Source organism: Pavona decussata, unplaced genomic scaffold (genome assembly GCF_977016875.1).
Source record: "Pavona decussata unplaced genomic scaffold, jaPavDecu1.1 SCAFFOLD_324, whole genome shotgun sequence".
NCBI classification, from domain to species: Eukaryota; Metazoa; Cnidaria; class Anthozoa; order Scleractinia; family Agariciidae; genus Pavona; species Pavona decussata.
This window is the reverse complement of record NW_028145713.1, coordinates 1,773,793-1,796,386: the sequence shown is the minus strand read 5'-3', so window position 1 is coordinate 1,796,386 and position 22,594 is coordinate 1,773,793. Positions and strand designations below refer to the sequence as shown.

General features: G+C 42.4%; 3 protein-coding genes across 6 annotated transcripts in view; 1 reads left to right on the top strand and 2 right to left on the bottom strand.

Annotated features, from left to right (window-relative positions):
* Positions 1–1,569, bottom strand: part of LOC146453752 (protein PTHB1-like) — a 29,612-nt gene extending 28,043 nt beyond the window's left edge. For both annotated transcript variants that reach the window (XR_014859436.1, XM_085096275.1), the window contains exons 1-2: positions 1,412–1,569; positions 403–541 (exon numbers count right to left, since the gene is read on the bottom strand). Coding sequence is in view for 1 of the 2 variants with exons in the window: in XM_085096275.1 (XP_084952401.1) it covers positions 403–541; positions 1,412–1,523 (251 nt within the window). In the remaining variant the exon portion in view is untranslated. The remainder of the gene's footprint in view (positions 1–402; positions 542–1,411) is intronic.
* Positions 1,570–5,352: 3,783 nt separating this feature from the next.
* LOC146453750 (C-type mannose receptor 2-like) lies at positions 5,353–22,033 on the bottom strand. Its single transcript, XM_085096381.1, has 8 exons — positions 21,769–22,033; positions 19,861–20,145; positions 18,984–19,040; positions 18,403–18,547; positions 8,725–8,999; positions 7,821–8,018; positions 6,651–6,875; positions 5,353–5,902 (listed from the first exon to the last, which is right to left on the bottom strand). Exons 1-8 carry the CDS (start codon positions 21,815–21,817, stop codon positions 5,730–5,732), a joined length of 1,407 nt encoding a protein of 468 aa, XP_084952507.1. The 5' UTR covers positions 21,818–22,033; the 3' UTR covers positions 5,353–5,729.
* Positions 9,477–17,752, top strand: LOC146453751 (uncharacterized). 3 transcript variants are annotated; one of them, XM_085096375.1, is made up of 4 exons: positions 10,267–10,414; positions 12,048–12,150; positions 12,916–14,678; positions 14,736–17,752. In XM_085096375.1, the coding sequence occupies exons 1-4, from the start codon at positions 10,297–10,299 to the stop codon at positions 17,531–17,533; spliced, it is 4,782 nt and encodes a 1,593-aa protein (XP_084952501.1). In that variant the 5' UTR covers positions 10,267–10,296; the 3' UTR covers positions 17,534–17,752. The 3 variants fall into 3 exon arrangements, with proteins under 3 accessions (XP_084952500.1, XP_084952501.1, XP_084952499.1); XM_085096374.1 differs by lacking the exon at positions 10,267–10,414 and adding an exon at positions 9,477–9,622 and having other exon boundaries at positions 12,916–17,749; XM_085096373.1 differs by having other exon boundaries at positions 12,916–17,750.
* Positions 22,034–22,594: the final 561 nt, after the last annotated feature.

The following is a 22,594-nucleotide window of genomic DNA, read 5'->3' as shown; positions in this document are numbered from 1 at the left end:
GTAACCACGCATTTTTCAGAGATAATTAAGCAATAATATCTCTAAAAAACGCCAAAATATAAAGCAATGTATGGGATTTTTTCCTAAATTGAAGCTTAATTATCTCTGAAAAATGCATGGTTACCCCCAATTTTCTTTTGAGATACCAAAAGCATTTGGTAAGTTCTGCTTTCTCCGTAAAGATTTAAACCGCGCAAAAATATTCCTGTATTAGTAGGCACCACCCATAGGAAACCCGAGTATCTCGCGATGCGCAGAACGTATGCGCAGTAACAATAGTAGGCACCTTCCTTAAATTGTCTTTAATATGTTCATGTAGCAAGCATTACATGTAAATGCAGAGTCCGCAAGGACGGGTATTTGCTTTCTAATAAAACTAAAAGAGGGGGCTTGTCTACTTACGATACAAATTTTCCTGCCTCCACTTGTAAAACTGGTTGTTGCAGTTGTACCTCCAGCATAAGATCATCAGGTTTAAAATTTGGAGGCTTGGGACAATAAATCCTAAGAATTCCATGATAGCTACCCACTATTATCTTATCTGTAACAAAATAAACAGCTTGTGAGACAAAGAACTTGTCATACATCGATAAATATGGCAGATTTCATGTCCATGACAATAAGACTTAAGCTCCATTCACACCAACAAAACATGTTTAATTAAACTAGGTACATGTATAACAAATAAAAATTTGTGACAGAAAGCTAAACCATTGGCTTTGACAAAGGATTCAAGTAAATTTTAACTTATGCTTTTATTTGTGCTAAATCTGTAGTCAGCAAAATGCGGAAGCAGCTTTTATGAAGGGAACAATTTTAAACTGTGTTTAAATAAACAGATTTTAAACGTGTTTAAGCCTTGGTGTAAATGGGGCATTAGACAACTAAAATTAAATTCATCCGTGACTGAAAGTGATGATAATTTCCAAAATTTAAGGAAAATTTAAATTTAAGGAAAATTTAAATTTTAAGACACACAAATAGTTAAAAAAAATAAACCTTAAAATTGTAGATTTGTTTTTTTAAGGATAACGACATATGTTTTTAACATCTTTTGCCATGGATATCGAAAACAAAAACAAAGAAAAGTCGTTAGCAACAAGGGTAACTATAACTTATGGCTAAAGGTTGTCATTACAAGCTAACATTTCGATTCACGTTGATCAAACGAAATTAAGCTTGTGTCCTGAAGCAAATAAAGGAAAACCCTTAACGTTGTTAAGGTTGGAAAACGACGAAAATAAAAATGCAAGCTCTTGACACGATTCTTTGTCGATGCAGACAGAAATAGAAAGTTTTCTTCCTAAAATGATTCTTCGTCCATGGCTTCACGTCGGCTGCAAACCCGTACATCTATCGATGTTTTGCCGCCAACAGCCATGCCGAGAAACAAAATCTTTCGCCAGCTTACCAAACTGTGAAGCATTATTGTCGATATTCGCTACACACAAGCATCCCAGATCAAACTCTTCGTCGCTACCAGCATAAGTTCCCCACCAATCTCTCGCTTTGAACAGCGACATCTTGGAGAAGAAGCATAATTTTGTTGTACCGCGGTTACTCAAACAAAGTCACGTGATGTGAAACCCGAAGAGTATCAAACCCGCGGGCGAAACGGGTCCCTACGTGAAATATTTTGTAACGGGAAGCCCAAAGGGGAGTTTTGAGTTTATTACTACAGCCTGTTGCCCACAGGACGGTAGAGAACTGTTGTCGGCAAATGCACGCCAATGCGACCGCTAATGGCTGTATTTTGAAGAATTTTTTTAGTTAAATAATATTGGCGACCTCTGCTGACAGGGCTGAGGCTCCTAGCTCCACTCATTATTGTATTCGAGTCGTAAACAACCAATTAGTCAATTTAATTAGAAGAAAGACCCTCGCAGTCTTTCACTCGCAGTTCAAGTATATGTTTTATATACAGTGAGGGGGGGGGGGGGGAGTACTGACGCTCCAGTTACTTCTTTATTTTTCTTTTCGTTTTTACGGAGAGTTTCTTGGTCCCGCGTCATACATTTTCCTTAAAATTAACCACTTATTAAATAAGGACACTCTGTAATACGGACACTTTTTCTGGTCCCAACGGAGTCCGAGTCGGTGTCCGTAATAACGGGTTTGACTGTACAGTCCGCAATAACTAGTGTCCGTATCAAGCGGGTGTCCGTAAAGCGGGGTTTCACCGTATTCATATTCCACTGACGTAACGGAAAAAGATGACGGCCTTGCATTTTACCCCAATACCTTGCGAACTTAACACAGCCAGCTTAATTCGTCTCTGTACTAACAACATTAGGGCCATTTATACGGGAGAAAATAAGACGCGTCTTATCTAAGTCGCGTCTCAAATAAGACGCGAACTGTACCGTTTATACGATCGCGTCCTGCGTAAGACGCAAAAATCACGTGTAAACGACCTTCGTCTTATTTTTGATACAGCCTTGTTTACATGCGACGTTACCATTAGCAACTATGCTAATTAGCAATGATTTGCAACAAATTTTCATCTGTACCAATTGCGAAAGGATAAACGTTCAATGTAAACAAAAGTTACATCAGAAGTAACTAACAGCGGCGCCCGTAACACAATTGTCCAGCTCCTCGGCAAATGCCCTCTCTTTGCAAATAAGCAGAAACTCCTTCTCTTCCGTGGTAGTCCACGTATTTCTTTTTTGCTGCCGGTGTTGCTGGTGTTTTTGAACATTGCAAAGCGGACTGTGAACACTGCGAAGCCATTTTGCAGAGCTGAGAGCGGTCAGTGACGTATGTCGTGACGCGTCACTCGCTCTTACGCATGCTCATTTGTAGTCACGTCTTATTTAAGACGCGTGTACCATTTATACGAGGAAGTTCACGTCTTATTTAAGACGCGACCAAGACAAGAACAGCTCAAGCTCCTGTTCCAGAGTTAGACGCGTCTTATTTTAGTCGCGTCTAAAATAAGACACGAACGCTTATTTTGTGCCGTTTATACGATCAGCTCGCGTCTTATTTAAGACGCGTCTAAGATAAGACGTGTCTTATTTTCTCCCGTATAAATGGCCCTATTGTGTATGCTTTGAAGATTTTTGAACTTTTCTGTTCGTTTTTAGGGTATGCACGCTAAGAATTATGGGTAAATGTTCCAGTTGCTATCTTTTTTCGGTACGTTGGATTAGAAGGGTAGCAATTTATTGATCCAATAATTATTGTTTGAAGGGGTAGCAAAAGTGATCAGAATTTAACTTCTAATGTAGCCTCTGGTTGATCATGCCCTGCTGTACCAGTAACTGAACGTAGGGGAACACATGAATCGCGGCTTCGGATCGGGTCCTTTGCAATCTCCTACCCAGAGCCCCGAGGCTTTTTGTTCAGCGGGTAGGCGCCGGGAGAGACTCTGGGGAACTGGAATGTTATTTAAATTTTTTGATCGGCTGTCCCGTGACGGCTCGTAACGGCTTGCATGGTTTTACCGCAAAAAAACCTGCGGTAATAAAATTCCAGTACCCAAGAGTCTCCACTGGCGACCACCCGCTGACCAAAAAGCCAGAGGACTCTGGGTAGGAGATTGGTTCCTGCGATGCGAGAGGTTACTGAGCGAAAGTTTGCTTTGTGTAATTTGAAGCCCAGTGTTGATTTTTTTCCCTTCAGGGTTAATTCTTCCCTTCAGGCATTCAGTGGCCTGTTGCCTGCTGCACAGAAGTTAATTTGTTTATAGACCTTCGCAAATTCTTCCCCTGCGATTGTGCAAGGGATATAAGATGCCCCCCCCCCCCTCCCCCTCCACTGAAGGCCTCCATAGAGAAGCTACTCGGTATGGGACTACGACCGAGTCCTCAAAGACACGCTGGTATGAAAGCAATTTTCTTTTCTTTTTTAATTCATTCTTTATACAAAGAGCTGTAAGTACGTATTTACAAGGCTAAATTAAAATTTCTGCAAACTCAAAAACAAAAATTAGCCACCGATCAGACTCTAGTTTCGTTTCGCTTGGTAAACCATTACGAACAGGCAACGGGAAAGGCGAAACGATAATGATGATAATAGCGAGCGATGTACACAAGGTTAATTATAAAGGTACTGCCAACACAACTCGGACTGATCGCAAGTTATTGAAGGTGCTTAAGGCAGTATAAACATACTTCTAGGTTTAAGATTTCTAAATCAGATATTTATAAATAAAGATATCAATCATAAATAAAACGGCTTCCGTCCATATAGTCTCCACTGGCATGTTAATCAAAATGGTACAAAACTATTTACGTTTCAAATCATTTCTATAAATCAGTTTCATATCAGTATTCGAAAATTGCATATATTAAAAATCACCTTTGATAATAATAATTAATCTTTATATAAATAAAAAAACTCTTAAAGTTTTATGAATTTTCGCACGTGATTCAATTCAACAAAGAGTCACGCAACCTTTGATTTCGATCACACACTTAACTATACATATATCTACACTACTGCTGGTGCTACAATGTCGAGTTGAATTTTTTTCAGGAAACTATACTTGACAAGCAGGAACGGCTTTAGCAAACCTTTTCGGATATGAAATATTTATAGCGACCATTTATTGAAATTGCAAATTCCAAAATAATCACTTTTCTTGTCGTGAGATGCCAATACTCGCGAGCGAGCCTCGCGTGTTCACTTTTCTAAAGGCGATGCCACCAGGGACAACTTTCAGCGCAAAACCAGGTAGTGGGTTGATTCGTAATGAAGACTTTTTGCGCGATAATAAATTGCGCAGAAAGTTGAGTCCCTATAAAATGGAAGTTCGGACACCTTCCCCGCTAACGCGATTTTCGTCTTGCCACTTTTTTTCGTTGAATCAGCTTCAAAAACTTTCAACGTGCTGGAAACGCGAAAGGTGTGGTTAAAATCGTCCGCGCACCCAAGTTATAAGGCATCAAGTTTCCCCAGAACATTGTTGCGCTAAAAAATCGTCTTTACGAATGCGACGATGTTGGAACGCTCTCGGAAGCCGAAGTGTTGTGCAGTGTCGGAAGGTCCACAAGTGGCTAGGCGGAGGTGCAGTGCCGGTTGCAGGTAGGGCATGGAGCCCCAGTGGCTAGGAAGGGTACGGAGGTAGCTTTGCATGTGTAGGCGACAACGTGCAGCTGCAAGGCGCTGGCGACGGCCCTTCTGAAAATAGACCATTGCTTTTCTGATCAGTGCACGCAAGCTGGTCCTGTCATAGGCAGCAGTTTCGAGATGTTTGGTCGAAGTTCCGCCCTCTTGTTGTAGGACTTCAGGTTGGCCTTGAACCTCTTCTTTTGGCTTCCAAATGCCGACTCCGCATGGAACAGCTGCCTTGGTAACTGGTTACACAGCCGGTCCATTGAAGCTGAGCTTGGAATATCTTTTTTTCGGTGCTCGTAAAATGGGCTCTGTACATGTTAAGAACTTCGTTATTCAAGATTCTATCCTGCCATCAAATCCAAATGATTGACTGGAGAGAACGCGTGTGAAACTGCTGTAAATGCTTCGTGAACCTCCGACACGTTTCGCAGCCGTACAGGAGTAAGCAGAGGACCACGGGGATGCCAGCATACTTAACGTTTTGTGAAGAGTGTGTAAGATCATCTCTATGTCGTATATATCTTCCCAGGTTCTTTCTTCGTATGGAAGCTATATACACTAACGCTTTAAACGTCCAATTAACTCTTAGAAAAAATGAGAAATTTTTCTAATAATTAGCGTAATAAGATGCAAATATTAAATGGTACATGTGCTATATTCCTCGATCATAATAATTTTCCTTCGTCTGCGTCCGCGGTTTCTTCATCAATTATCTGTTTTACTTCTTTCCGCCCTCTTCGTGTTTTATACTCCATGTAAGCGCGTCCTCCAAACATGCTTAGGATAAGTCCTGCGCCCATGGAAATGGCTATCCACGCCGCAAAACTTATATTAGGATCTGAAAAGAAACGGAAAAAATGTAGTGTTAGGTATTGAGAGGTTTAGCGATTGACTTCAACAATGTCCTTTTTTTTGTAGCAAAAATGAGCCGAGCCGATATCGACACCCAAGTGGGGTATAGGGCGAAGACAAAAATCGAGCCCGTACTGCGCTTCGCTCGCCCGGCTCGCCGATTTTTCTGTTTGCCCTGTACCCTGTTCACAGGCTTGAATTATTAGGATGCACAGTTTCCAAAGAAACCCCAAAACAGTCTCAAAACTGACGCAATCAACCAGGGGCATAACCCAGAAAGTTTACGTTTTCAAAAGCAAAGAACGAAGAACTTGACGAATTTGACACAGCTTGGAACAATTATTGATGAACAATAAACTGCTTGCATCATTGTGGTTGAAAAATGGTACACTTTAAGCGTGTTTGTCTTATTTGCAACATAGTCGTTGATATGTTAAAAAGACTACAAGAATATAGGAGGAAACAGCCCCTGCATCCTCGGTACATTAATTCCTTTAAATAGCTATAACCAAAACTCCACACGTCGACCGGAGCTCTAAGAACAATTTCATGTTAGAAATAAAGGTTCTTTGTGAAATATTTGAACAGTTTCGAGCAAAGTGCAGCGAAATCTTGATGACAGGGCCCATTTTCAGATTCTTTTCCCAACTGCCTTGGAAAACCAATTATTTGAATGGTCAGACGCCACGCTCTCACAATGCTTGACGTTACGCGACCAAGGAAAATATTCTCACCTCGAGTCTTTTCACAAATATAGGGTATTTGAATGTTGCAGTCCAAGTCACACCAGCTTATGACATTATTCCAACTTTTGATCTGTACGCAGTCCTCGCCCTTACATCTTTGAGGTGCTTTAAAAGGATCGTAATGCCGGTCATTCGGTTCAGCGGCTTCCCAGTTAACGTATGATGGTCTGTTGTCGAACTTTCCCTGAGCGACATCATTCCATACGTACAAACCTAGGAAAACAAAAACTTCCTTTCTAGCAAAAGCTTTCATTTGAGCTTGTTAGTAGCTTTTGCAGTCTGCTCTTGTTACTTTTGGTATTATACAAAGTGTAACAGCGGATTTTCCGTGCCAGGATTAATGCAACAATAGAACCGAGGGGACGCGACTTTTTCAGAGTTTCTCATCTCGCCAACGCGCGGCGAAAATTGCCCATGGAGCTACCTTTGAACAAGTAACATTACATTGATCTAAAAATCTGAGGCGGTCGCGAGTTTCCAACGAGTTCAGTTTATTGGGACGAAGCACATGTTTGATTGTCTGTGGCCTCTGCAAGAATAGCTACGCGATTGACGCTAGAGAGTTTTAGATCCGAGTTTACCACGAACCTCTAACCGCGGTTTGCGGTTACCCGTTTGAGGTTCGACGTTCAAACGTAATTCGATTTAGTTCTTGCAAATTTACGGCCGCCATTTTGAATCAGCAGCCACGAATGGCACTTGTTTTCAAGATCCAATAGGATTGATCAAATTTAGCATTTCGCCCGAATTTGACTGTTGATGGATAAAGACTTGCTCCACAAGATTTTGTATCATTACCGTACGTGAGATAAAACAAGAGTTATACGCTAAAAGCTTTCAGGTAAATGACACACGTGAAAACCTACCTCTCCACGTTAAAAACGCACGTCGAAAACCTCAAACGTGACGTGAGAGACTGGTCACGTGACCTCCAGCGGTTCGCGGTTCGCGGTAAACTCGGATCTTAAACTCTCTAGTGTCTGGAACTTGTATCTCTTATTTATTCACTTTTCGGGATTGTTTAGTGGTTAAGAATTCTAATAATCTCAGTCGAGGTTTGGGACAACTTTATTGTCCTTTTGACATGAAAAGTTCTAAAGAAAAATTTGGCGATCTGAAATTGATGCTACACAGCCTGGCTACCTTGTAACCACTTACCAGCCTCCACTCGGTCGTTGAGCCCAATCCAAATGGTTGATTTTACCAAGCTTGCTATCAGCTTGTTTTCTGATGAACTCGATATCGTTACCAATGTGCCGTTTTGGCTCCGGCAGCTTTGTTGGGCCCAGTCCCAAGTGACAGCATCGCGGACGTACAGGTAGCATTTGCCGTCCTGGCACCTCCATCCTGGGAGGTCTGGGGAGAAGAAGGAAAATCAGTTCAATATGTTATTTTTGATAAACTTCACTACGAACAAGTTAGTCTGGTGATAAAGAAAACACGCGAAAATTTCTCATTTTTTTCCTTTAAGTGCTCGAGATGAGTGTGGCAAAATAGTAATGGCAAGGTCCCTAAATGAAAGCATCATTATAATAATTTCATCGGGCATTGCGGCGTATTTTGCGGGCTAAAATGAAGAATTCAGCGGGCTAAAATATATTTTAGCTCGCTGCTCTGAGCCAATAAAAAAGAAGAAAATAACGTAGCCAGCCAATCAGAACTGGAAGCCATTCAACTGTTCGCGCCTTTTTCTTGCTTGTTTGACTGGAAGCGCTGCCATCTGCAAAGAAATTGTTTTGAACTACAAAATCGATGGAAAACCTAACGAAGAAGCAAATTCTCAGTCGTTTGAGCTAGATAAAGAAGAAGCCTCGCTTCTACGTTGGATGCATCCTCGGAGACCCAGGGGTAGTCAGTCGGGCGCGGGCGAAATGGCGCGACGAAAGTTCGCTCGTCCCCCGACAGACTGCCCCTGGGTCCCCGAGGATACGTTGGATGTGTCATCTCTACCCAGTCCTAACGCCAAGGGGATCTGTACCCTCCCGAGAGTCTTATCCACGAAATAAAATGAAGCTTTGCAGTTTTATTTCTCAAACGACTTTCCGTTGCCAAGTTTTCTCACCTTTGTCTGAATTCTTCTGACATACATAATCATTGTGTGCTTTGCAAACAACGTCGTTCCATTGCTTGTTTGAGTGTTTCATCTCCACGCAATTTTCGACGTTGCAGCGTCCGTTGAAGTTGTTTGGTTCTGGGTTGTCCGCGTTACTCACGTCCCATGCGAAGTAGGTCGGCCTGTTGTACTTGTTGTAGTTCCAAAGGAATTTGCCTTCGCTACTTCTGTCGTTTAGTCCTATCCATGCGCCATCTCCTGACTTCAGAAGACTGCCAGCAAAGCTGCGAACAAAACGAAAGACAGGAAGATTAACAGGGAAGGTCGAAAATATCATCATGATGTTACGCCATCTTGTCACGCTATGTCACGCGATGCAATGGCGTTCAGATTTTGTGTATCACGTCACGCTATTTTCTAAGCTCTGTCACGCTATCGCAAATGATTAATAAAAATGGAATCGTTAAGGAGAATTTTTTCTACCAATCAAATCTTAAGCAATGCCTTGCGAGATACAAAAAAAGCATTAAAAAAACCAAAATAGGAACCTTTTTACGCAAATATCATTATTACAACTAAAAAGATTAAGAAACTAAGAAAATAAAGATATGACACAGTTTTGCGTGAAGAAGCATCTTAGAATTCATTTTTCTCCTGATGAGATAATAGATTCTCAATTCAACGGAGTAGTAATGACGTAATTCATAATAAACAATTTGGCGTCGCAATCTTCATTAATTATGCCCAATTAATAAATTAGCGTTTCTGACGTGGAATAATTAAACCGCAAATGCCCCGCCCGAGATGGCTGGGTATATATTGCTGTTGCACATTTTTGGCTGGATTTCAGCCAAAATGTGTTTTTTCAAGCAAAGTGAAACAAATGTCTACGTGGATGACCCTGTGGGTAAGTCTAAACGCTTTGTTTTCGTTTGCCGCGCATTTTAGAGTTTCCTTTACGAACTTTACAGAACCATCTCCGACAGCTCCGCGTTAACATCGTTGTTGTTGTTTATGAAAACAGTGGATATACATATTTATTTTGCAATTACGGCAGCATCGCCAGGATTCAAAAGAGTTTACGAATCATTATAACACTTTTAACAGGTTACAGTTGAAAAAATTCAAGACAGTGGCTAAAAACAAACAAACAAACAAAAAAACAGTAAATCTGGAGCTTTTGGTTTGCTCGCAAAAATGTTCTTTTCACCGCAGCTTAGACGAAACGAGGTCAAGAGTCAGATAAAAGTATTTTCTCATTTGACCATAGCGGAATACACCTATCTTGTTATCTGTCTAACCTAATATTACTTAACCTTAAGATTTTGAAGTCAAATACATGGATTGAACGAGTGTTCAGAGAATAAATTCCCAATAAACGAATTAGTTTCTTTTAGGCTTGCGTAATGAAGTCTCTAGTTAATAATTAACCTCGTTCCCAGGGTCCTCTCTCTTCCATTCTCGAGAGAGGAAGAGACAGGATCCTGGGAACAATGCTGGTTAATAAAGTGGTGAAGTAATCTTCATTAATTATGCGATAAATAAATTAGCGTTTCTGACGTAGAATAATTAAACCGCAAAATGCCCCTCCCCGCGATGGCTGGGTGTATATTGCTGTTGCAAGCTTTTGGCTTGATTTTAGCCGTAATGCTTTATATCAGGAAAAGTTACGCAAATATATGCGTGGATTACCCTGTGGGTAAGTAAAAAAGTACTTTAGGGTTTCACTTATAAACCTAAATTAGTACTGCATTGCACAACGCCATGTATGACGCCACGGACAAAACAAAGTTAGATCTGATCCTGGTTTCATTTTCCACAACTTCGTCAGAGAAACTATCTGGCAGTAACAGAGGTCCAGCTTTAGTAATTTCGCCATCGTTTCAAGATTAATATTTATAGTATTTTGATGGTTGCAAAGCTTGTCTCTTTGAATATCTGGCGATTTTTGCCGTTGTTCTGAGAGAGGTATACTCCACTATTATTATATAAAATAACAACAGCAGTAGCTAGAATAACAAACAGAAAATGAATTTTATCCTTGCCCAAAGTGCAATCCGCTTAGCAATCTGTGTAACTTTCCCTTTAAACAGGGTATTACATGGTTTATTAAGTAGATTGTGAGTTTATCTCAGCTGGCTTATAGCCTTATGCTTATGCAGCTACTTGAAAACATCGCCGCGATCTAGAATGAGCTACGCCACGTCAAAAGGCTTATTTTTGTGGAGAACGACAAATTTTAAGCTGTTAGAATACACAATTTTCTTTATTTTTCATTAATAAAACCATCGCACATTTCAAGCTTGTGGTTAAAAGGAGGTTGTAATTTAGTTCATGACGTATTAGTTAATTGGTATTCCATTAAACAATTAAAGTTCATGACGCAATGCGTGCGTAATTAATTAGTTGGCGATTGCACAAATCTCTAATTAGCAAATAATTAATTTTAGCTGATCAACTTATTGAAACTTGTTAGTGCGAATTGCCGTTAGAGAGGAGGGCAAAAACGCTCTTCCCTCTCAAAATAGTTGCAGAAAGTAGACGCCATTTCTACTTTTTGCAACAAGAAAATTGTTGCGCGAGGAGAAGGTAATACGTGTAACAAGCAATCGCAAACTTGCAACGCAACATTTGTTGTGGGATGAGTTGCAAGAAAACGACAAATTTTCATGTTACAGCTGTTTCTAGCAACGACACTGTCCAATTACAACTGCTTTAAGACAAGGAAATTTGATGTTAAAATTGTCCTAAAGAGACAAGAATGTTAAATTATTCAAAGGAGTACATTTTGCAGTGAGAAAATGACGCCATTTAGCGCGCGCATTCTAAACGCGGTACCACTAAAAACAACGAAAGCCTAAAACGCAACCATGGAAGCGCGCGCGAAAGTCATTTGGCCCAAAAAACACTCACTGTGCCTCCGACACGCGTCGCGCGCGATACCCAAGTAGCCTCTGCCATGCGTTGAGAAATAGATTGCACTCGAGGAAAACTTTTTCCGAGGAAAACCAAAGTAGAACTACAGTTGGGAGAAGGGGAGAGATTTTTCGCACAATATTAACCAAACCTAAAGCGCGCGGGTGATGGATAAAAGCATGTCGATATGTAAGCGCGTGCGCAGAAAAGAATTCTTTCTCTGGGCCTAAAAGGTAAAAATTCAAGCAGGCAGTTGGGATTAAGCGCGACCAAAAACTGTTAACTCTTATGCGCTCTTGTCAACTCCTATGGGCTTTCATGCGTCTGCGCAAATGTCAATCCTCGACTCTGGTACTTGTTTCACCTAGCATTCAAATATGACCCTAACCAAGTCAAAAAATTGTTATTTCTTTCAGTATACCACTGGAATGCATTCACGTTTATAATAACGTTGTTCGTTATTAGTGCTTTCGCTGCGATAGCGAAAGTGATTTACATTCATTGGGGAAAGAGGAAAAGGTAAGAAGAACTTTTAAGATTATGACTGAATGCCGTACAAGCGGGGAAACATTGTTCCAAAAATATTGCTTCCTATAGTTATTCCCGGTTGCGCGCATTTCTGTGAAAATAAAATGTTCTCATACAATCAAGAAAATGTTTTGCTAAGCTTTTTAGAAGGCTAATTCTACTTGTGTATACGCCCAGACTTGCTTCAAGTCGCTTTTCTTTGCTCGGAGTCAAAAGACATGCTTTTTCTTGGTCGGGGACAAGAGATGTTTACACTGGCTTAGATTATCATAAGTCACGCGCGCCTAAACATACGCGCGCGCTTATTGTGAGTAATGTGATGGAAATGCGCAACAAAGCACCAGAACAGAACAATATTCCGTTTTTATTCACGCGGGCTTGTTCTCCGTTGAACGACCAACATGCAATAAAGTCTAAAGGTGATTTTATATGGAACAAAATTGTTATCATGTAACAGGACACGGTCAACTTTAACCAAGCAAGCTTTCGATATGTCTTAAAAAATTTGCATCGCGTTGCCGTAACAAAAGATTGCCTTATAAACATGTCCGCGCGCTGTGCGGTGTTACAAATTGTCCTGTGTAACATCACCTTATCTCATGTTGGACGCAATCTGTAAGACCCATCTCAATGCAGCCTTGCGCGCGCACCCTTGTTTTGACCTCTGCCGAAGTACTCCACATCCCGACAAGAATGTTTAAGATTGTCTGGGTTGCTCTTTATTAACCTCATTTTATTACGACATTCTTTCCACAGTGCTAAGAAGACCGTGGCATTACAAACATCACAGAAGACTAGATTTTCCCTTTTCAATCCCAACCTTTTGGCCAATACAGTTATCAGGCAGAGGCCGCTGAGGTATCTAGACAAGGTTAGAGGTACACTTAACCAGGTGAACGGACTGTTCCAAATAGCTGATGGAATGAAAGCAGGGACAAGTCCGATGATCACCATCCGAGAGGCCTTTAGAGTCGAACTCGGAATACAAGCATGGAAAGGTGCGATTGCCCTTCATGTTTTTGACCCCGATTGGTCCGCATGTTCAGTGACTAGAGACCAAATCATGAATGTTATCTCTCGAGCACATGGGCCAGTTATGGCCATTTTTCAGGTTAGTCGGCGACGTCGTAAAATAGCTGAAGTTGGTTTCTTCGCAGCAGTAGAAAAGACGAGAGGTGGACTAAGATTAAGAAGAGCTCCAGTCGTTTTGCCCAGAATGATGAGTCGAGCTTTGCCTTGTTCCTCGTTAACTTCAACTGTCAACAACAACAACAACAACAACAGTGACATTCATCAGAATGTTCAATCCTGCGACGACGACAACAAGGGGAGTTCCGTCGGAATAAGTTACGCGTCAGGTGGCAATACAACCAAGGGACTCATACCTCAGGGAGTCCAACGACAAGGACGTAAGACCCAGGAACCACCCACACCTCAGAGACTTAAGTCCCAAGGATTCATAAGTCAGAAAGGAGGCAAATCTAAGGGGCCCGGGCCCCGAGAATCAGGCGACGATACTCCAAAGGAAATTGCAGTGTATGAGGTCAAATCCCATGGACACAACTCTCGGGGACGACTAACGCCCGAGGGGCGTAAGCCTCCTGAATTCAGCCAAGCATCAAGCGGCGATAACTCGGGAGGGATCAAATTCCCCGGACTCAAATTCCAGGAAGTGGATTCACAGGAATTTCTACAATCGCAAGCTGGCAGTGATTATCCCAAGGAATGCAATTCCCAGGAATGCAGCCAAGAATCCGGCGGTGTCAGTAGTGACTCTACTGGATTCAAATCCTTAGCATTGGCCCAAGCACCAGGCGGTAGTAATGCAAAGGGAATCATTTTCCAGAGATGTAGCAGGGATAACCACCAACTGGAATGCAATGTGCGTGGCAAATCAAATGCGTGCTTTGTTGCTGTCTCTGATAAAAAAGAAGGTGCCTTGATCTTTAGCAACATCAAAATGGCCTTGCCCCGTGCCATGACATTAATACTGCTACGTTTGCAAAAAATCTGTATGCTCATCAGCATTAAAGTAAACAATGCGGCCGTAATGGTACGGCATTTCTTGCGAAACATTTGTAAACCAATCGGTAACCTACTGAACAAAGGCGGTACAGTGACGCACGCTACAGAGGAGAAGGAGGAGGAAAACACTGGCGTGAAGACGACTTTGAGCGAGAGAGCTCCCATAAACACCGAGGATGTTCAATCAGAGCAGGACGAAGTTATTAACGAAGGTAATGGAGAACAGCAAGACCCAGAGAAAGACGGCAGCGTTCAAGATGCAGCAGCTTTTTGGACTCAACGGGCCGACCCCCTTGACAGTAAGAGTTGCACTGTAACGCATTATATGTGCGTCAAAGAAGGCTTGAAGATGAAACTGCCAACCAACGTGCAAGATGACTTACCAGACCCAAGCAAATCTTCTTGTATTTTGGCATGTCGAGCAGATAGCTGTATGGCGAGTAGTTTACAGAACGACCAAGGAAACAGTACAACCAAGGAGAAAATTGACGGAAGTAAAGAAAGTCAAGATAACTTTGCAGTTCCCTCCACCTTCAATAAAAGGAACGAAGAAGACAACGAGGAAGATTACCTCGGGGGATTCAACCCCCAGGGAATCAATCCCATGGAATTCACCCAAGCACCAGACGGTAATGGTCCAAGTGAGGAAATGTCCGCAGGATTGTACCAAGTACAAGGCGGAAGCAACTTTGAGGAAATCAAGTTCCCGAGCCTTAACGGAGGTAATTGCGAAGTAGAAGACGATGTGTGCGGTACATCAAAGCTGTACCCTGTTAACGTCAGTGATGATAAGCGTGCCTTGTGTCTAAGCCGATTCAAAATGGCCTGGCTCCGAGCTATTACCCTTATGCTGCATCTCACACAAAACAACTCTATGCCTAACAGTAACGTGCTGAACAAGGCCGGGGCGGTGGCGCTCAGTGTAGAGCGTGAGGAGGTGCAGAAAGCTGGGGTGAAGAAGACTTTGAGCGAAAAGGGTCCTATAAACACCAAGGATGTCCACTCAGAGCAGAGGGATGCTGTTGACACTAGTTTCAAAGGAAAGGAGAAGGACCTAAAGAACCACGACATAGATGGTTCTATGGCGGGTGGGCCACAGTACTACCAAGGCAACAGCGAACCCAAAAAGGAGATTGACAAAAAATCGGAAATTAACACCTTTGACGAGAGTGACGACGATGGAGAGTACGAAAGCGAACCAGTCGTGGACCACTTAGAAATTGAAGATGAGGATCAGTTGGACATGGTTCTAGAGGATGGGAAGGATCTCCCACATGACGGATTTATAATAGAGAACCCAGCTCCCGTTATAAATTTGCTACCTTATAATCCCCTAGAACATATACCGCCACTTGACCAAGTTCCAGATGCGCAAAACATTTTGCCAGCCTGGCTACTTGCGAATGTCCAAGCTCAAGCCCAGGCCCCTCCGGCACAACCGCAAGTACCAAATGAGGAAGTTCCAGTTAACGCCAACCCGGCACAGGGACACCACGAAAATCCCCTCGACGATGATGACGAAGAAGTTTATGATGAAGCTGAGGGGCCCGAAAATGGTGGCGTTGATGACAACATTCCTGAGGATGTGGCCTTCGCATCTTCTTACATTTCGACATGTCAGGCAGACAGCTGTATGGCGAGTAGTTTACAGAACGACCAAGGAAACAGGACAACCAAGGTGAAAAGTGACGGAACTAAAGAAAGTCAGGATAACTTTGCAGTTCTCTCCACTTTCTATGAAAGGAATGAAGAACACAACGAGGTTGATTACCTCACGGGATTCAACAACCAGGGAATCAAGCCCATGGAATTCAGCCAAGCACCAGACGGTGATGGTCAAAGTGAGAAAGTGTCCGCAGGATTGCACCAAGCACAAGGTGGAAGCAACGTTAGGGAAATCAAGTTCCCGAGCCTTAACGGAGGAAATTGCGAAGTAGAAGACGATGTGTGCAGTACATCAAAGCTGTACTCTGTTATCGTCACTGATGATAAGCGTGCCTTGTGTCTTAGCAGCTTCAAAATGGCCTGGCTCCGTGCTATTACCCTAATTCTGCATCTCTCACAGAACAGCTCTATGCCTAACAGTAACGTGCTGAACAAGGTCGGGGCGGTGGCGCTCAGTGTAGAGAGTGAGAAGGTGGAGAAAGCTGGGGTAAAGAAGACGTTGAGCGAAAGGGGTCCTTTAAACACCAAGCATATCCAGTCAGAGCAGAGCGATGCTGTTTACAGTAGTGTGAAAAGAAAGGAGAAGGACCTAAAGAACCACGGCATAGATGGTTCTATGGCGAGTGGTCCACAGCACTACCAAGGGAACAGTATGCCAAACAAGGAGATTGGCGAAACAAAAGGAATTCAGGATAGGCTAGATGGTCTTGCTGTCTTTGTTGACAGTGACGACGACGAAGACTACGAAAGCGAACCAGTCGTGGACCACTTAGAAATTGAAGATGAGGATCAGTTGGACATGGTTCTAGAAGACGGGCAGGATCTCCCACATGACGGATTCAACATAGAGAACCCAGCTCCGGTTATAAATTTACCACCTTATAACCCTCTAGAACACATACCGCCACTTGACCAAGTTCCAGATGCGCATAACATTTTGCCAGCCTGGTTACTGGCGTACCAGGCACATCTTGCTAATGTCCAGGGTCAGGCCCAGGCACAAGCCCAGCCCCCTCCGGCACAGCCGCCAGGACCAAACGAGGAAGCGCCAGTTAACGCCAATCCGGCACAGGGAAACCACGAAAATTTCTTTGACGATGATGACGAGGAAGTTGATGATGAAGCTGAGCAGCCCGAAAATGGTGGCGATTTTGACAACGCGCCTGGGGATGTGGCGGCAGAGCCCCTTCTACCACCTCCTCCGGTGCCGCCTCCACAGCAACCTCACCCCAACGGACTGAGAAACAGATTGCTCTCTGTCGCGAGATATTTGAAGAAGAAGCTCACAAGAAGTCACCACCACCATGTACACCCTATGTACTATCCAGGAGCGCCATGGGAAGAGCACCCCGCGCTTGGTCTGGATGAGGCACCTGCATTTCCAGGAGGGCTCTTATTGATTCAGCCAGAAGCCGAAGATGGGGAAGAGGAGGAGGAGAGGAGACCAAGGTGGTTCTCTCGCTGCTTCGGTTTCCTGTACCGGCACCAAAGTAACGCAGTGCAGGAATATCCTCTTCAAGGCGACGAAGCACCTGAATTTGAAGAAGCTGTTGAAGTTTTTGAAGCCCAAGAGCAGATCCATGATGAAATAGTGGAGGAAGGAGAAATAGCAGAGCAAATAGATGAAGATGAAGAGCCTCCACAGGCTCTGCAAGAATTCCAAGAGCCTATCGCGGTGATTTAGATGCACTTTAAGAATGCGGCACCGCGTTGCACGTTCAGACTGACAAGTCTTTTATAATGAAGACAAAACCCAAAGCATGTTGATGCATTTTTTTTGTTATTATTTTTATGTCGATATTTTGTGATGTGGTGTGGCATATGAATGCTGCGAAATTGCAAAATACAATAAAAAGTTTGAATCGTTATTATTATGTTTGAAAGTAATTGAAGACGAAAAGGACAACTGCGGAAACGCTGTTTCAATGACATATGTCCCCATTCGATCCGTTGTTCAAAGCTTTCATTGGTGAATGAATTCCAGGTCCAATAAATATTTTTATTTGACCCGAAAATCATTAATTCAGTATAGCGTTGAACAGCTGATCGAATAAAGGAGGCAAGAGTCTGCGGCAAGAATGGCTTCTGCAGTGACATAATTAAGCCAAATTTACTGTTCATTCAAAACCGGCGCGTTTGATGAAGTACCATCCATAAAATCCCTTAGCAACAACACCGGATCTTTAGTTGAGTCTTCCCCCTAAACTTATACAAAAGTGTCAATCTAGCCTTTTTCTCGCAGAGTCTTTAAATTAGCCCATCCAAGATTTTCGACCACATCCTGAACCCTCGCTCATAGGTTGTAATTCGGTTGTCAGTTTCTTTTCCTCGCTCGGAGGATCAAAAACAAAGATGACTCGCCCGAGTTACTACCAGTATTACACATATTTCGAGAAACCTTTTAGTGAATATCCCAGTTTTTAAGTATCCTTTACAAAAGTTTTAGCCTGTTTGAAAGTATATTTTCATTTTACAACATGATACCGGAACAGGAGAAGAACATTTTCAACTGAAACTTTTAGTAGGAGTTTTTAACCTTATCTAATTTCTTACCGGTTTTCTTCTTTATTCTCGACGGTAGCGAGTTTGGCACCGAATGCTGCCTGGCAGTGATAGTAAGCGTTAAGCCATGTCTTTGGTTTGGAGAAATAACGATAGCACTTGTCGTTGAAATGATGCCAGTCTTTCAGACAAACAGCTATGAGAAAAAATATATAAAAGAAAATGAAATGAAACTTGCAATCTAATCCTCTACAATCTAAAGAGCCCATTGAATTACAGATTTATGATGGCGAATTTGTAGTTATGCGGTGGCTAGCGCGTCAGACGTGTTTTTTCCTTAGGAAAGAAACTTTGCCCCAAATTTTCTCTTTCTATCAAAAGTATGATTGGTGGTAAAATGCTAGCATTCCATCTAGTGGTTCTACCTCTAGTTTCTTCGTACAGAAAAATCCCAGTACGTTCCGGCCGTAATGGGTCATAGGCCAGAGATACCATTTTATCTCTTAAACAAATTTGTGAGCAAGGACAAGTGGAGAAGGGGTGGTGAAGGTAAGGGCTGGTAGGTGGGGGGAATTTACAAGGAGAGGGCACAGACGACACACACTGAAAACAAGTTTCGTTTTCTGACCTACCTTCACAGGCTGTCTCGCATCCCTTGAAGTCAATCTCCTTCTCATTGATATCGCAGCCTACAGGATGAGGAATGTCATATTAATTCAAATGGTTGCATATTAATTCCAGTTGTTTGCAAATGAAGCTAGCACCGCGCCATTTTAAATTTCTTTTATTATTATTTTGTCTTCGTAAGGATGACCGTAATATGAATAGCTACATTCAAGGCCAGGGGTATTGGCATATTTGACTGGGAGTGCTCCCCTATTGTTAACATTGTTAAGGGAAGAAAGGAACCAAAGAACAACATTGCCGAGCGCATGAATGCATTTTATTGTCACGCAGTTTTAGCCAGGCGTCCAACGCAGGAATTCTAGCCAGCTGAAGTGTAGCTTTTCATTTTCATAGAACTGTAATTCAACATATGAAACGCATATGCCTGAAAACGAGCGACACTCAAACTTATTAGCAGTGTAGACTGAAAAAGGTCTCTTTCTCTCTCATAATACAAATGCGTGACGCGCGAATGAAGGTGCAATGTTATCTCGCGCGCGAACCCCTCAAAACCGCGGGGTGTTTTTGGCCTGAGAAGAAGAGGCTCAAAGAACAAGATTGCCTTTTGAGTCAGTCTCTTCCTCGGAAATGGGAAGAAAAACGGAAACGGAAAAAGGGGACGCGGAGGACGAGGGGAAGAGCGAGAAAAGGAGAGCCATAACCGTCGAACCGCACAATGTATGGCAGAGGCCTCCTTTCTCTCTTCTCCCTTTCCATCATCCCCGCGCACCTCGTTATTTTACTCTCTCCAGTCCCTTAATTGTCTCTGCTGGAGCGCGAAAATGGCCTCTGCGGAGGGGAGAGCTTTTGCGTTATGACTAGAATCGAGCAAGCTCTACTCACCTCGAACAACTAGCCAGTACTGAGTAACTTCCAGGCCACCTGTTGTTTCGACCTCTGATGAATATAACGCGGTATCTGCTATGGTTAGGCGACGGATAACAAGATTCCTTCGATCACTCGAAATACTGATGCGGTCGTTTTCAGAAATGGTCGTTGTGTGCCGTTTTTTCCATACAAATCTAGATGTATCTTTAAGAGGAAAGTAGTGTTCAGCTCGGAAATCAGCGCATTCTCCTCTCTTCTTCTCTACGAGGTTCTTGTTGATTTTTATAACTTTTCTTTCCGCTGCAAAGAAACAATAAAACAAGTTAACTACCCGCCTCCTTACAGATACCGGTGAGGGCTCAATAAACGATAGGTCTCGTTCAGAGCCCTTTCCAATCGAGTGTCGTAAAACCAAAACCAAAGTAATTACTCTGACCAATCGCAACAGATGTCAATCAGAATTCGAATCAAATACATGTAACTGGCACCAAGCGCGGGAAAACACGTGCGGCCAAAACACGATTGGTTTTGGTTTGGATTCCCATTGGTTGAGAAAGTGGTGCGAGTTTTGTTAACCAATTACAGAGCGTAGTAATGCAAAACCAAAGCAAACGCGGATTACTTTCGAAACTCAATTGAAAACCATTCCAAGAGATGGAACGTTTATTGCCTGTTTTAGAAGACCTACCATAGTAGTTCAACCACTGAGAAGAAGTAATAGTATTTGTAGGGGAAAATTCCAAATTCGCTTCTCTCCTTCTTCTCCTCTCCAGATGGAAAACTGGCTCACTCAGAAAGGCTTTTGAGACAAATTGTCTCTTTACAAATCTCGTACTTAACATATGAAAAGTGTTTTTGCTTTAATACAATGGCGCTAAGCTGTGGAGTGACCTCCCAACTTAGGCTACCTGTGATTATATTTCGTATTTATTGCTGGCTTGAAGAGCAGGGGTGAAAAATTTCCCACAGTTACTAGTATAATGGGGTTACAGGGGCTCTGAGAGGAAAGTAATCCTCACCTACCATTCTCCCCCCCCCCCCCCCCCCCCACCGCTGAAGGACTCCTGAAGATTTTGTGCGTAAACTCGATCCCTCTACTGTAGTACATTTTACTGGTCGTAACAAGAGCAAATTCACAGTAGTTTTGAGAAAAACACAATGCCGTTTTGAGCTTGGAAGACATGTTTCGACAGAGAGGAAGGCGTACGTTAAAACATGCCTAAGAGTTCAAAAGGATCGTGTTTTTCTCAAAATTCCTTTAAACTAATATCACCCAAGCCAGAGGATATAATATTAAGGCTTCGACACTCCAGCAAGTTCAAATTTTCAAAAGATATTGAAAATTTTGTTAACATTACAACGGAATTTCGTCCGCAGACTCCCAGCGCAGTTCAGCTGATAGTACTCTACCAGTGACCTCCTGACTCTACTGATTCGGGTTTTTAGCAGTCAAGGTAAACGAATCGCTATCTGAGCAATTTCAACAGAGGAATGTCTCTCAAGCTCTGAGATATTGACTGAGCTACATAAAAATCATGTTCAGACAAGGTATATGTCAAAGATAGTAATCTACCTTAGTCGACACAGGTCACAAAAAAGTTGCATATTAACTTAATTAGATTTCTCATTAGTTTCTCCATGTACATTTCAAATTAAAAACACTCGATGGTTGTATGTGTTTCTTCACAATACAGTTTAAAATAATTTCAATAAACGTATGCCATTGCCAGAATTGATATTCCTATTTTTTATCTGCTAGACTTCCGGTGTAAAAATGAAGGAAAGAGATCAACTACATGCAACACACAGTGATCATCACGTCGTTTCGTGAAGAAATCAAGAACTCCATTACGTTAGACAACCCGTTATTCATTGTAGCCAATAACAGAAATGAGTTTAAAATTAAAAAACTCGCGCTCTTACCTCGAACAATCCATGTGAAACAGATCACCATCAATAACAAAAGCTTCATTTTCTCAGTTTGAAAAACTTATCGCTCGACTGATTTGAGTTTCACAATCAAAAAAATGCAAGCGTCAGAATCTGCACCGCAAAAGGATCGATGTTTGCCTTCCTCAGATCCTATGAGGTTAGCAGATGTATAAAGTATCAGAGAAATCGCTTTAACACAAAAGTGATTTCAATCCATTGCTGTAATAATACAGACTGTGAACGGCCGCACGAATTCACTTGGGAATTTGATATTGTTGGTGTTAGTGACTTTGGAATGCTGTAAATAATTGAGTTATTTTGCGTCAATTGAGTCAAGACAACAAAAGTTAATGTTTACCCCGAGATTACCCAATAACTACTAATTAATTAATAAAAGTGGTTGATTATTTGAAATCGTAATAGCCATTTAGGTCATTTAGAGTTCCTTTGTCACGGAGATGCTAGTCTAAAACTTGGTACATGTTTTAACGACATACCGCTTCTAGAAAGTTAAGCGAAGCGCGAAGCGTGGATGTCTCGAGCGTGAATACCTCGAATACCCGCGTACAAAGTCCATTTCGTGTGCTTCTGCTGGTCCGCCAGGTCCGCGTTACCGCGATGCTTGGAGACCCTGCGCATTGTCATTTCCGTCCTTTTCTTGATCACCTCTGAACTGATAAAAATGGGCCTCTCTTTTCAGAAAATACGAAAAGAACGGTTGGGACGAAAAACTTGTCTTGTCGTCCCAAGCATCCTACTCACAATGTCTGAAATGTCAGCCGTCTCCTCCCCCTAACCCGCAGGGGGCGCGTGAGAG

What these genes read in the sequence shown, in the direction of transcription:
- LOC146453750 (XM_085096381.1), bottom strand. Translation starts at nt 21,817, where the DNA reads ATGAAGCTTTTGTTATTGATGGTGATCTGTTTCACATGGATTGTTCGA. An exon ending in TTTCACATGGATTGTTCGAG is followed by an intron (nt 20,146 to 21,768) that starts GTAAGAGCGCGA and finishes GTTTCTTTGCAG; the next exon opens with CGGAAAGAAAAGTTATAAAA. An exon ending in CAACGACCGAGTGGAGGCTG is followed by an intron (nt 6,876 to 7,820) that starts GTAAGTGGTTAC and finishes TTGTTTTCCTAG; the next exon opens with GTTTGTACGTATGGAATGAT.
- LOC146453751 (XM_085096373.1), top strand. Translation starts at nt 10,297, where the DNA reads ATGCCCCTCCCCGCGATGGCTGGGTGTATATTGCTGTTGCAAGCTTTT. An exon ending in ATGCGTGGATTACCCTGTGG is followed by an intron (nt 10,415 to 12,047) that starts GTAAGTAAAAAA and finishes TATTTCTTTCAG; the next exon opens with TATACCACTGGAATGCATTC. An exon ending in CATTGGGGAAAGAGGAAAAG is followed by an intron (nt 12,151 to 12,915) that starts GTAAGAAGAACT and finishes TTCTTTCCACAG; the next exon opens with TGCTAAGAAGACCGTGGCAT.